Below are 15,164 nucleotides of genomic sequence, written 5' to 3'. Positions count from 1 at the left end.
ACTCCCCAGGTGTGCTGATAAGGTTCAAGATTAGTTAACAGCAATTCCAAATTGCTTCACATAGGCAGTGCTAACTTAAATATTTTAGACTAAGTAAAAATTAACAATGAAATTGGCATAATGGCTAAAAAAAAAAAAGTTTGATATCCGCAATAAGAAATCTCTCAAGCATTTGGCTTCTCAAAAGCACAGTGCTAACTACGGTCGCAAGTGAAAGACGCAACCCCCCGGTAATTATGCAAATAATATTCCCCATTATAAATCTTCAGCTCCTCATTAAGTTGAGGCCACAACAGCCTTATCTCTCCTGCACAATATTAAGAATCCAAGGGTTTAAGGCATAAGACTAAGGCTGTACCTTGGTCATAATTCCTCTCCGTTTTCCTTTGTTTCTGTATTTTAAAATGACAAAATACTAAACGTTTGTTTACCTTACTGTAATTATTCTTAAACAACAACATTACCATAGAAATGAAAAAGCACTGGGAAACATCTGCAAAAGATCCTAATACTCAGGTGTACTTAGGTGAAATTTGTTTGCTTTTATATTGTGATTTGGAAACATAAAACGGGCACGAGATTTTTACTTACACAGCATAAATAAAGCTCTTTCTTATTGAAGTGATTGGTTTGCTATGTTACCCACCAATAAAACTTAGAAAGCTTTGATTTTATTTCAGATACGGAGAGCCAAACAAATATTTGTATAGATGCTGAAATAAGTAATTCCATTTATTTTAATAGGAATGCTCACATAAGTATTTTAAACTTTTTTCCTTGAAAATACCAATTTGTTTACTATTTGTACTCAAGTAATTAAAAAAAAAAAAAAGGCACATTCATACCTCAGAGAAAAAAAGATTATTGTTACAAAGAAGAGTCAATACAGACTCAATATAGCAAGCAACCACTACAAGTAAGAAGTTATAAATCTGTCAGACATCTGAAATGGACTGAAATATATACTGACAGTTTTCAGAGGAAAACAGCCAGCCATATTTTACAATTTCCTTGTCAGGAAGTTTTTGTACATCAGCTCTAATGAAATATGATTCTTTGATGCAGAATTTTTCACTAAGCTGGTTTCAAGGTTTGAGGAAATCATCAAAAGTTAGACTTTTTGTTGTTTGGTTGTTTTTTTTTTCTAGCACATAAGAGACTTCAAAAACAATACTTTTTGAAATCTTATTGTTAGCCAGACTCGTAGCCCAGAAATATTACAGATTTCCTTTAAATATGAAGTAATTAATATCTAGAAAAATTCTCCTGTATTCTGCAACTTTTTAACACAGAACAACCAAATTTAGTAAATAGACCTAGACTATCATATTCCTCTTCCAGTCTCTGAAAAAGAGACATTTAATATTATACACACACGAAGACATATTCTATTTGCAGCCTTCAGAAAGTTTCGCCTCTTTCTCATCAGCTATTCTTGAGACAGGCATATAGAAAAAAATAATAAGAATAAAATTACATACTATCAAGTAGTAATAAAGCAAAAACAAATAACAAGGAGAGATCTGCTTTCCTCTTGTACCAACAGTTTGAAACGGGTCTGAAGACACGGCTGCTTGACAGATCTGAGACATCTATAAAAGTTTCTGAACTTACGAAACGCTGTGCCTTCTGACGCTCCTCTTCTGTCGCAGCTCTCTCTCGAAGAATGGCTCGAGTCAAATGTTCGTTTGAAGAAATCCTTTCGCGTTCCAGAAGTTTGCCAAACTCATCACGTACATACATTTGTTCTTGTTTCAACCTACAAAAGGTGGAGGGAAGTTTACATTGAAGGTCTGTTTTCCCAATGTAGTTCAAGAGGACACAGGCACTTTAAAAGCAGTCATTGTAATACAGTATTATCTGCTTCTTAAAACACCTATATACAAATATTTGTTAAAAATTCAAGGAGTTTATTACAGATTGCAGTGTCAGAATACACAAAAGCTACAATCCTTAGTATCGCTATTCGTTAAATCACACAAAAGACAACTAAATCAAGAGCTTTATGAAAATATACCGTTAAGTAACACAAATAAGCACAGAGCTCCCTTGCTTGGTTGTTTTTGTTCTGTTTTTAAGGAACCCTTTTTCCAGGAAAATCCTTCTCCCCACCAGCCGGTGGGCACCCGATCTCCAGCTAAAAACTCCATCTCTTCTGCTTTCCTATCTCTGGACACACCACAAACCCAAATACCGTATCTATTTACCACGCTGCAAAAAAATTGAACATCCATAATAAACCTTTCCCAGCTATTTGAGAGGCTGAGATGAAAATAGCTATTGAACTTGTTGCAACAGAGTTAATAAAGGGAACTCCAGCACCAGAAAATTCTCAACATTTATATGTCACAAACCATAAGAAGTCTCAACTATAGTACTTGATATAAACACACCGTATCTAATTTCCATGAAAATACATAGGTATAAATTGTTTAGCTAATAAAACTTATCTGTTGCATGTGTGTTGTGACACGGAACACAGAGTCAGCATTAGGGAACTCAGAATAGTAATGGCAGTATCAAACACCGTTTTTCAAATAGATTTTTGAAAGACTGATGGAGAGAAAGCTTAAGTATTCTCAGTGCATTTATACACTGTCAAGGGAGCTTCAGAGAACATATCATAATGAGCAGGGTCACTTTGTAAAAGGTACTAGCATTACAGTACATTAGATTCTTCCCCAGGGAAAATATTTAAGTGAGGTGGGGAGGAAAAAAAAAGACAATTACAAGACGTATTACTTCTGTGCTCAGACACAACCCTCTGAAACGCAGGAACCAACTGGGAATCTTTATAAAAAGTTTATTAAGCAGCATCTTCAATTACTCTAGCAAAAAAGTCAGATTATGCAGACATGGACCAAATTCCATTAAGTGATTTCCCAAGGTCCCCCAAATTATTCCAGCAGCATTGATATAACAAATCCTTCACAATCAATGGTGCAGTCAAAACACGCTGGTTGTCTTTTCGATTGGAGAAATCATGTTTTGTCTAAAAAGAAAAAAAAAAAGTGTCAAAATAGAAGTCTCAGCAGCTTTTTCTTGTGAGAGACAGCAGAGACAGCATTTAGCGTTTCCAGAGACTGAAGTAAGCTCCTTCTTCATCCTTTCTGGATTTTAATTCCCACAATGGTTTTCCCCTAAAAAATGTCTCTTCTTTATGCATACTGTACCTAGCAGAGTAGTTAAAGTATATGAAATCAGATAATATCTGAAAAAAGGCCACCAGATGTTTCCACATTACAAACTCTCCAAAATTAAAAACCACTGAGATAATTACATTTAATTCTTGGCAAAATATTCCCGTATTTGACCCGAGCTCAGTCTTCTCGAGCCTTCTCCTTCTTGCCCCTGGAATTATGAACCTCCAGTGAGGTCTCCTCTCAACCTCTCTTGCAAAAAGAAGAAAGTCAGTTTCCCTAACACTTAAAAATAATGGGCTCCTAATGTCAAGATAAACCTTTTGATGGCTTAACCTGACTGCTGTTACATTCAGCTTCCCTGCCAAGTACACTACAGAGGGACGGGATGTTCTTTTCTACTTTTGCCAAAACTCCGCGTGTCCTTTGCTGCAAACGTGCTACAAGACGATGACCCAGAATCTCGTCTACATACAGGAGTCATCTGACTCCCCACCCTACAGCGAGCCGTTGAAAAGCTTTTCATCAGAAGCTCTGACATCCCACGGAATTAGCAGACAATGACACAGCCGTGGGTACGGCCACACCAGTGACAGAAGCCACGGCTATATAATGCTGGTTTCCCTCAAGCAGAGAACTCGGGGCAAGACTTGCTATTTCAACCTTGACCAGCCCATTTAAAATTACTTGAGGTATCTCGATACTACCTTGCAGCCATTCCGGTTCTGACTATGTTCTCGGCTTTGAACAGCTGTATCCTGCCACAGCGAGAGGAAAGGATGGGGATAGGACGCCCAACACTGGCACCCAGAAAATTCCTGCCAAAGTTATATAGCTCCATATTTGATCTTGTAAGTTACTAGTTTCCAAGCACCCCATACGGTAAAAATCCCAGAAAAAGGATTCTGCGCCAGCCTTTGCTGGCAATCACATCTCACTGTCGTTCCCAAGGAATTCCCATCACAATAGGGCAACTGATGGGAGTGCAGGGAGAGACCCTCACTGCCAACTCCCACCTTTGTTAAAAACATTTAATGCTTTATTCTCAAATTCATCTCCGCCCATCTCCTTTTTCCCCACTCCATGTGTAAAATTATATTACTTAAACAGATAGAATTGTGTTCTTTCCCAATACCTGAAGATGAGAAACAGTATTTAACGCTACCTTGCTCATTGATACCAATAACGATGACGTGAAATATCTACATTAAAAATGGAAAGATCTTATCTACGTTATTCATAACAGTTCAGCCAAATGCAGTTTTCTTAGTTACAGACTGCCCTTCTTCCTTCAAGTGTGATTTCTTCACGTCTTCAGAAACGCATTTATCGCGGTGTAGAAGCCAGCATAAATATCCAAACACAAAACTAAGAATTTACCGGGTCATCAGGTAATTAATGGGTTTGTACCCAGCAGTAACACCTTGAATAGATTGATCAACTTCATCCAAAACAACAACAAAAAAAACACAACCCCAAGAACATCACCACCACCACAATCCCTCTGAAAGAAAAAAAAAAAAAAAAAAACTACCAAAAAAACCCATTAACCAAACTTTACTTCTCCAAACTCAATTTATACTTGCCCCATGCAAACACATTCACTTTGGGGACGAAGATCATTTTAAGACAACAGCCCCGTCCGCTGTTCCATCTTCCATTTTTCATGCAAACAAAATCCACTCTTTCATCCTTTTCTAAGAAATGTTGTTTTCCCCAATCAACACATCAGCTCTTCCCTGCAGCTGCTGCAGAACTACATGCTCCATTTCCAGAGGATTTCATTTTGGTGATTAACTAATACTTCCCAGGTTTTTTATTCCCTGCTATTTCTAGATAGAAGATTTACAACGCCAAAACATTCATTAGTTTGTTAGCAGAAGCGCCTTCCACTTTCACACCACTCATCAGTTAGTAGGAGTCAGTCATTTATTTGCTCATCTACGACACCGTAACCTTTCTTTTGCAACACTATCACTACATTTTGTGCCACATGCATCTTTCAGATATAAAAATATTATTGACGTTTCTCTTTCTTTCTGAGAAATCCCATTACCAAGCACCTTCCAGGCTACTAATCTCCATTTCTGATTCGTGACAAATCTCCGCCTTCTCCAGTTTAATCAGTAATTTTCTATAGATGCCAGGTGTTTCAGAAGCCATTGACCAGATTAGGCCAGCTCTGTTTCGGTTGGTTTAGAGTAGGTATGTTCTTATGTTGGGGGAAATCAAAATATTTATTATCTACTGCTATTTTGTCCCTTTTTTTTTTTTATTATTTTATGATTTTTGTCTCTTGTTTTCCATTCCTTTCTAGGTCTGTAGCAGATCTTCTCTTCAAGGTTTGTTATATCTTTGTCACTAATTTTACTTCAACAGTTCCAGAGCTGTCTGGATCGCCTTCTAACTCCTCCAAAAATACCATTCTTTGGTAAGTGGGGAAAAAAAAAAAAGTAAAACCCATCTATTTAGTTTAAAACACACCAGAGCAAGGAAAATTGAAACTTCCACTTCTCATTTTGCCTTCTTGGCTTCCTTTTGCTCCATGATTTTTGGCACAAACCTTTCTTTGCTGATCCGTATGTCTGCATATCCATCTGTCCTGTGGACCTTTTGATCAACTGCAATAGTTTTTGAAGACAGCTATGTAACTAGCAACACTTGGAGCTCTTTCTTACATGACTTTTCTTCTTGTCTGACTCTGAAATACTAGACAGTTTTCACAGCTTTGTCTTTTCAATTCTCTGAATTCGTCCTTGTCTTTGAATTTCCAACTCTGCTCTAACAAAGAGTTTATCAGCTCTTCATTTCAATTGGTTTAAGTTTATGCCTCCTTTCATCAAGATGTACTTGCTGATGAACTTCAATGAAAACAGAACAGCTTCCCCCATATGGGCTAGAAAGGTCTCTGTCCTAATCCATATACACAGGTCTTCCAAACCTTAGCCAGCAACTCTTACAAACAAAAGTCACAAAGCAATTCTGTCGTTCATGTGCTCATCTCCAGAAGCAAAAGGTTGCTCCTTCACTAGAGGCTAGCTGCAAACCAAAGTTGTTCCCTGCCCTCCTGTGTCTATAATCATAGAATCATCATATAATGGTTAAAGTTGGAACGGACCTTAAAGATCACCTAGTTCCAACCCCCCTGCCATGGGCAGGGACACCTCCCACCAGCCCAGGTTGCTCCAAGCCACATCCAACCTGGCCTTGAACACCTCCAGGGATGGGGCAGCCACAGCTTCTCTGGACCAGTGTCTCACCACCCTCAGAGTGAAAAATTTCTTCCTAATATCTAATCTCAATCTCCCCTCTTCCAGTTTGAAGCCATCCCTCCTCGTCCTATCACTACACGCCCTTGTAAAAAGTCCCTCCCCATCTTTCTTGTAGGCGCCCTTCAGATACTGGAAAGCTGCTAAGCTCAAAGGCTGCGCGACATCCGTGCGTCCAGCTTTGCCAACGTGTTTAGGAGTTCTATTAAAGTTCTGGATCAAGATACTCAGCTCATCTCAGTCAAAGAAAGTAGCAGTGCAAACATTTTACTTATTTCTTTTTTCATCTTCCTTGTGCGGCATTCTACCACAAAAGAAATCCATACTATTTCATGATCAAATTTTATACAGTTTAGGCCAAAATGTTACCTGGTTTGCGTTCAAAAACATCCAAGACTGCCTTGCTCATAGCAGCACCCTAAAGCAAAAATTTATAACCTTTCCTATATACTCAAATCCTCATTTGTGTGATCAGGAATGTATATCATCACATCTACAGAAAACAAATATAACTAGTTAACTTCCTGAAGCACCCACCAGACTTCTTCATTCAGGGCAACTTTTATTCACAAAGAAGTCCTAAATACCCACCTTAACTGATTTAAATTCAAAACAAAAGAAGTAGGATTTTGAAGTAATTTTCATTTATTTGAATTACATAATTGGGTGGCTTGTCGCAGCTTAATGAAACAAACACAAGGCAGATACGTGCTGATCTCAAACATTTGCTTCCATCAACTTACAGTAGTTTTCTTCTTGACGCTACAAATTCATTTTACTGGCATTCGGCATGTGCTGCTGCTGAATAAAGGCAAACATCAGCTAAATCTACAGTAATAAATTATATTATTATCTAGTCAAAAGTAAAAAAAAAAAAATAGATGCACAACTGCAATTTGTAAGGAGTTAAATAGCGCAACTTGTCAGTATAGTCCACTACTCCAAGAATTCCACATAAATAGACCACTTAAAATGACATTTTTAATTACAACAAATATAAAGGCTCAATGTAATGGTTCTCACATTTAAGCACAAAGCTCTAGTTAAGAGACAAGAGACATTATGCATTACACTGATCATTTATACAGAAAGAAAGAAAGTGCTTTAAAAAAAGGTGCTGAAACAGCAGAGAAGGCTGCTGGCTATACATTTTTCTACACAGTTGATAGTTTGAATAAAATACTTCTAAATAATTATGAAATACTGTTTCAAGAAGTGTACCGCTATTTAGTTACAGTACCTGATTTAATGAAATAAAGTATGCAGTGCTATCACTTTTCCATAGCACGATTTGAACATACACATAAAGCATTAACAGGGATCTCTACGTACTCAAGTTTGGATGAACACTTCACAGTATTTCATGCTCTCAACTGCTTTATAGCATACAATCATATACAGAAAGCAACAACTCCTGTCTTTTAGGACTTTATGCTCTGAGTTAACACTATGAAGAAAATTTATTCTTGCACGACACTGCATTACTTCTTGTAATTTAGTAAACACACACCCAATGATTAAGTCACTTATCTTTTTATTACCCCTAAAGCTTCTGGCACTCTTAAATTCTACATCATAACTCCTTTCAGCCATCCTTTAAGTGCTTGACGATTGTCTCTTACTTTATTAGGTAGAAAGTGCAGTCCACAGCTCTCACAGAATCACGCAATTCTTCAGGCTGGTTGGGACCTCGTGTGATCCCCTGGTCCAAACTCCCCGCTCAAGCAGGGTCAGCCACAGCAGGCTGCCCAGGACCGTGACCAGTTGGGTTTTGAGTATCTCCACGGATGGAGGCTTCACAATCTCTTAGAGGAAACTGTTCCAGTGTTTGACAGATCATGTGTTTCAGTTTGTGTCCACTGCTTCTTGTCCTAATCCCCAGATATCCCTGCCTGCCCTTCTTGGAGATGGGAATGATGTTTGCTTTCTTACCATCTTCAGGAACCTCTTCTGATCACCATGATCTTTCAAAGACAATCAAGAGTGGCCTTGCAATGACATGAGCAAGCTCCCCCAGCACTCACAGGTACAACTCCTCAGTCCCCACGGAACTTCTCTACATCCAGTTTGTTTAAGTGATACTAACCTGATCCTCCTTCGCTATGGGTTTATTCGCCTGTGCTCCAGACTGACCCTCTGGTCTCTGGGTCCTGGGACTCCTGAAAGCTGGCCTTGACAGTAAAGACCAAGGAGGAGAAGGTAAAGGTGACTTTAGATTATCTCCACCTTCTCTGCTGCCTTTGTCACCCCCAGGAGCCCTGCTCCACTTAGCAGCGGGTCCACGCTTACCCCAGTCTTCCTTTTGCTGTTGACCTTAACACTGTATTCTGGTACTCATACCTAAACAGACGTCTCCATCTCCACCTATCCGTAGGATCTATCTGCTGATAACTAAAAGTAATTAAATATTCAAATTCAGTAAAGCAAGAGCAAAAGTTACCTTTAATATTGCTATTTATGTGGACACAAAGTTTACAGACTGAAGACAGGAAAATGCATGCGTACCTTCCTGAATTTTTTCTTTGAACAATCTAGTACACACAAAGTTCAGTTTTTAGCTTGTTCAGTGATACTTCAACCTAGTTGAATCTTGGAAGCAAGAGTACACCCTTGCAGTCAACGACTGACATAATCAACCTACTGGGCACATTTCTTGCAACTATGATACTTCAAAACATACTCATATCAGGTCCCATCCTTGCTCTGGAAATTTGTTTTCAGATTGTGAATATTGTGAATGTTCCAACTTGTGACTATTAAAATCCAAAAAACGTATCAGTGAATACCTAGAAAACTTCCTAGAGTTTTTGTGCCAAGCTGCAGAGATTCATTTGTTATATATATCCTAATAAAAGCATGCTTTCCAAGCAGAAAACTGGGTCATCTCCTGAATATAGATATTATACATACAGACAATATTTGGATATTAAAACATGGAGGAGGAAAAAGATTTTGTCAAAAGAAAAGAAGCTGTAGCGGGCTAAAATGGGACACACCTTTGTACCGATAACTTTCACAGCACTGCAAACGTCCTGCTTGTCTCAAAGCAGAGAATAAAAATGCTCTGCCTGCAGCTCGTATTGCCTTTAAAGACTGGACTTAAGAGCTTAGCTAGAGGAGAAAAGATTTAATTTCCTTTGCAAATGACTACTGTGACAGTTATGAAGCTTCCCTATTTGAATGAAAAACTTGGCTCCAGATTCCTCTCAAGAAAATTCCTAGATTCAAGTAATTCCCATCTCACTGGAGGCACCAGCCCCTTGGTGTCACTCAAGAGTAGAACACCATCACACGCATTAAAATCACTGAACACAAGAAGCAGATTTAAATACATGAAGTTTTGATTTACCTCAAAAAAACTAACCAGAAGTATGATTGAACACTGCTGTCACTGAGGGGGGGAAAAAAATCCTGGAGGAAATTGCAAGAGGCTAGATAAATCCCAATACACCAACCACCAAAGATTTATGGATCTCAGAACAAACAGAGCATAACAAGAATGTGGATATTTTTGTTATCATATTATCATATTTAGGTTCCTCTGTAAGACAAATTTTGGACTGTTTTATTCCTGAAGTCACTTTCATCAAAATAATGTTTGCGGTATACTCCACCTAAATCAGATTCTGTTAAAACTGAACACAAAACCTACCCCACATTATTCTCAAGGAGCAATCTCGCACCAGCAGACAGGCAAAAAGAATTCTGAAATACGCTCTTTAACAGATAAGACAATTTGTTCTTAGATCTAGATTTTTTGAGGGGTGGGCAGGAGGGACAGAGGCAAAATCAAAATAAGTTATCCATGTGATCAAGACATCTGTCCCAACCATCTCCTGAAGCAGATCTTCAGACCAAAGCCAAAGGGGAAATACCTGATTTCAGCAGAATAACCGTTTTGCTTCTGCATTCTTCTCTTTTATTCATATCTTTGGTCTTTTTTCTATAAAAGCAGTGAATGCAAGATTCTAGGTGGCATCTGTTATTATATATTTTTTGAACTAGCTATGAACATACTTCATGCAAGAGGAAGTAAAAGAGAATCTACGTGCGAATACCGCAAATGTTTCAGAGCACTAAGCCAGCCCGAAACGCTTACCCCACGCCTCTGGCAGGAAAACCTCTTTCTCTGCAGCTATGGAAGAGCCCGAATTAATTCAGTTATGGCATTTCCCCAAGCTAGTGGTACTGATTTAGTCCCGACTTGAACAAAAGAACAGCTGGAATCATCACGGCGGTGACACTGTACTATACATTGTCACCGAACACACAGGCTACAGGTGAGAGCCCTCAGCTAGCACACAACAGAGATGCAGCAATTATGGTTCACCATCACAAGCACCATGAAAAAAGCCAAAATATTAATCATCTCAGTTGCTTAGTTCATCTTGGCCATTTGCTGCGGTTGACAGTAGAGGAAAAGTAAATTTGCCTAAATTAACACCTATTACGGAATAAATAGATTGAACACATCCATATGTAAAAACTTACACAGAAAGTTGCTCTTGAGGTTTTCAGAATTTCATATTTTCTGTATATATCGGTTTAAAGTAATTCTTTCTACTCAAAAGAAACTAATATTAAATAATAGCAACAAATAATAACAACAAAAATAATACAAAGCAAAACAAAAATAATTCCTCAATTATGTAATGACTTAAAATGAATACCTGGCAACTATCCTGTAGGGTCCAACAAAATAAGTGAAGTCAAAATACACAGCTAGCTTCTCTCTCCAATTACTGAGCAGCAGAATTAGAAATTTAAGAAACAAACAAGAAAGCATCTCTGATGGGACAAATCATCTGTTTTCTGTATCTCTGAAGAAATACGAGAATACTTAAAAAAACCCGCATGATAAAAACTTCACTGCACTCTGAAAAAAAAAAAAAAGTCCATCCTTTTCAGATCCATTTTTTAAATTAGTTCAAGAGATGAAAATTGCTAATTTTACCACCTGAATTTATGACATGGCACTGTAATCTTGCACAGCATGAAACATGTTAACCACACTAACAAGATGAATAATTTAATTCTCCATCCAGAAGAATTCACTCTGTTGTTTACTTCAAAATATCCATTTCTATCATTCTTGAAAAAGACCTGCAGGTGTTAAAGATTATCATTAAGGAAAAAGCAACTTTTAATTCACAGACAACAGCAACACACTGAGAACTGTTAAAAAAATATTAGTTTTGTGCTTTGATGGCCACTACACACGTTATTCCAAATTAATACAGAATCCATAGGAAATCTAAAATTGGTAAACAATACCATATTAAAAGCAAATATAGCGATATATCATTTTCAGCCCTTATTACAGCTACTGAAAATTTATTACGCTATCAAAGATTAAATATTTTCTTTTCGTTACTTTTCAGGGAAATGATTACTTGCCAGTTGTTATATCTTTATTACAGTCTCCAAGCTACACAATCTGATGGATCTGTGGTGATCCAAGATAAACTCGTTCAAGTCCAAAGCATGAACTGTGTCATTTTTCATTACCTCCAACCAACCAAAATCAAAATATTTCCTGTTTCCAAGTCCGCTATCAGGAAAATCATCCTTTCCTCTTCTCTATAAAATGTAGAGAAATCTAAAGAGGTATTAGCCTTTGAAATTCGAAATGATCCTTAAACATGAACTCCATGTTAAGAAGACATAAAACTAAAACATTTTAAAAAAAAATACATGTGTATGGTTTCATACAACGATGGGGTTTTTAATGAATGTTAATTTTATCCATCTTACTTCATCTTTCATCTCTGAACGCTTCCAAATCTATATGATACCCCCTCGACTCAAAAAGCTTACATTGACTAAAAATAACAGTACAATGTTTTTATAGTGGAAACTGTTCATCAGGTTTTTTGCTTAGTTTGACACAAGTGAGTTTGTTAACGCATTCTGACAGACTCACATAACATCCAAAACTGTTTTGAACAATGCAGTTTAGGCCACGATGCAATATTAATGAATGAATAATGTTTCTGAGTTCTGAGTTTCAATATTTAATGAGCGCATGCTGGATGTGCCATCGAGAGCAGTGGTTGAAAATCAGTGCGGCTGACAAGGGATTTGAAAAGATGCGAGAGACATCAGGAAAACAACTTTAACCTGAACTGAGGTCTGAGAAGTATGAAATAGATATTTCTCCTACTCAATTTCTACTAACCGATTATTCACCTGACTGCAAAGTCAGATAAACTACCTAAGTTCATCTGCCTCTGCAAAACATAGTTAAGGACAGAGATATACAAATTACCTGAAAAGCAATGTCTTTTTTTTCCCAAAAGTCTCAGAATGACCACACAAAAAAGTTCTTCTAAATTGAAGTGATTTCCTAGCACTATTTACACATTTAAAAAAATTATTCTCTATTCACATAAGACTTTGCATACTACAGGTGAAGAGGCAATTCCTAACACTAGTAGCAACCACATTCTTTAAAAATCTGCCTTAAAATTTTGTTTCTAAACCCACTATTTCAGACTATGCAAACATTGATAGAAAAAAAAACAACACTTTTCTGCACAGTAAAGCCATGACATAAAAAAGACACATTCTGCCTTCAACTTTTTTGCACTCATCTTGCCCACATCTCCCAAAGAGGCAAAATATAGGGTTTTTTTCTCTAATTTACTTTACTCTTTTGGCAAAGTTTTATGTGAATTGTATTTTAAATGATGCATTGCCCTGGGTGAGGGCTGGAGGGAGAACCCAAAACATTACTAAAAATCATGTACAGGAATGCAGAAAACTCCTCTAAATTTAAGACTGGAATATAGCTTTCCTGAACTTCTGTTCTACACAAGTGTTTTTTTGGGACACCTACACACTGAACTAATCTCTTACTACGTTCAAGAGAATCAGGACTAGGGAAACAGAAAAGAAGCAAGGCAAACCCAAAATGCTAAAGCTTTAAAAAATGTGGGAGTATAAAGTCAAAAAAGGAACGTGCAGGTCGTCATACCCAGATCTGCAATCATTTGATGAGTGCTTACTCCAAAACCATTCAAACATCACCCCACGGATCCAAATTACTATCCACTGTAGAGATCACAACATGCACCATCAAAAAATTCTTTGACAAAGTCAGTGCAAATGACCAAGAGCTCTAACGATTATGGTGTGTGCAGGGAGAAGAGAGCAAAGGAACCAATAACCCCTGTCCCAACAAACGCTTCTGAGTAACACAACTTGTGCTACACACCAAAGTGGAGCCCTCCAAATCTATCCTGATGTGCTCCAGACCAAGCGACTGCCTTGCCCCCTTGCTGCATAAAGCAAAGCCCAGCCAGGCACTTGCCAGTACCACCAAAATCATCTCAATTAACTTGCCACAGCTGTGACACGGAAGCCCAGCATCCTCCAACAGCTCAGAACAAAGTTAAATACACAAGTGAAAAGGAGGAAGAGAAAAAGACAGAGGCCAAGTTACACGCTCAGGATATGGGTTGGGAAGGGCTCGTCTCTGACGAGAGCTAGCCGCACCTCTGGAACTTGCAGATTAACACAACGAAAAAAGTATGATCAATAACTTTTCCATGTCTCCTTTATTCTTTCCGGCATATCTACTTCAAACTGCCTATAGTAACCGGAGTGAGATCTTCCTACGGTCTTATTCTATATTACTGGTACTTTCCTATGCTTGCACTTTGTATTATTACATTTAACGAGAACTCCACTGCTTTATTCCATATTCACTTCTTCCCCCTTAATGCTGGCCATACACGTATATAAATTAGCCCTTCATTCATTATAAATATTACTGAAAAAATAGAAGTGATAGCGATTCTACAATTGATCCCTAAGCAGCAAGTAACTTTTCCCATAATGTTAACTGCTCCCTCCAGTATGTCCCATTACACGCTCATCTTCGGTCAGTCCAAAATTGTCTTAGAATTCTTACATTAGTTTTGGATGTGTCCAGTGGCAATAACAAGGAGGGCAAGGTATCAAGTGCTTTGCTTTCCTCTTTCCTTAGGCTGAATTCTGTTATCCAGCCCAAGAAAACACTGAACTTAATACAAAATATCTTGGTTAAGACTATGTCCCACCTTGCCCCACTTAACCATTTCTTCCCATTCTCTCGGTTACCCTCTACTTCAAATGCTGTATCTCTCAAATCACCCATAATAACGAGTCTGAGTAATAACATTCAGTTGAACATATCCATTCATTTCCTTTTTCCAGCTGCCTTCCGGCCTCAGCACAACATCTGTCAATTGAAAAAAATCTTTGCTAATGGCCATGCTATTTTATGTGCCAGTCCTTGATCAAAAGATCAAAGACACTAATTTCAAAACTGGTAATTACATACAGCTCTTCAATTTATCAACAATACCTCCACGGACAGCTTGTTAATATGCACTGCAATATGGACACTGACTCTCGTCAGCCTGACGGCTGCTCATAGCTTATAGAGGATGCTTGACTTGACCTTCTTCGTTAAGATCCTTGGGTTGGGGGCGGCGGGGGGGTTTGGGGAGGTGTTGAGAGGAGGGAGGGTGAGTAGGAGGGAGGGAAGGTTTTTTGAGGGGATTTTGTAATTATACTTCATAAAGCCACTGTTTTTAAAATATGTGCATATAGATCAGCATTATATAAAGACAGAATAATGAACAAATGCCTACCTTTATGCCAGAGGCATGCAGAGAACCTAAGTCGGAAGAGTAAAACTGTTTTACATAATTTGTATATGTATTTAGCTAAGACTTTTCCCCAATATCCACCTAACTCCACTTGAAAT

General features: G+C 38.0%; 1 protein-coding gene across 2 annotated transcripts in view; it reads right to left on the bottom strand.

The window, feature by feature from the left end:
• Positions 1–15,164, bottom strand: part of CHCHD3 (coiled-coil-helix-coiled-coil-helix domain containing 3) — a 176,865-nt gene that overhangs the window by 120,292 nt on the left and 41,409 nt on the right. For both annotated transcript variants that reach the window (XM_082486897.1, XM_082486898.1), the window contains exon 4: positions 1,615–1,759. In XM_082486897.1, the coding sequence (XP_082343023.1) occupies positions 1,615–1,759 (145 nt within the window). The remainder of the gene's footprint in view (positions 1–1,614; positions 1,760–15,164) is intronic.

The sequence above is a fragment of the Vanellus vanellus genome (assembly GCF_965231255.1).
Source record: "Vanellus vanellus genome assembly, chromosome: 1".
Classification (NCBI taxonomy): domain Eukaryota; kingdom Metazoa; phylum Chordata; class Aves; order Charadriiformes; family Charadriidae; genus Vanellus; species Vanellus vanellus.
The sequence above is the reverse complement of the archived record's forward strand: the minus strand, read 5'-3'. Positions and strand labels throughout refer to the sequence as shown.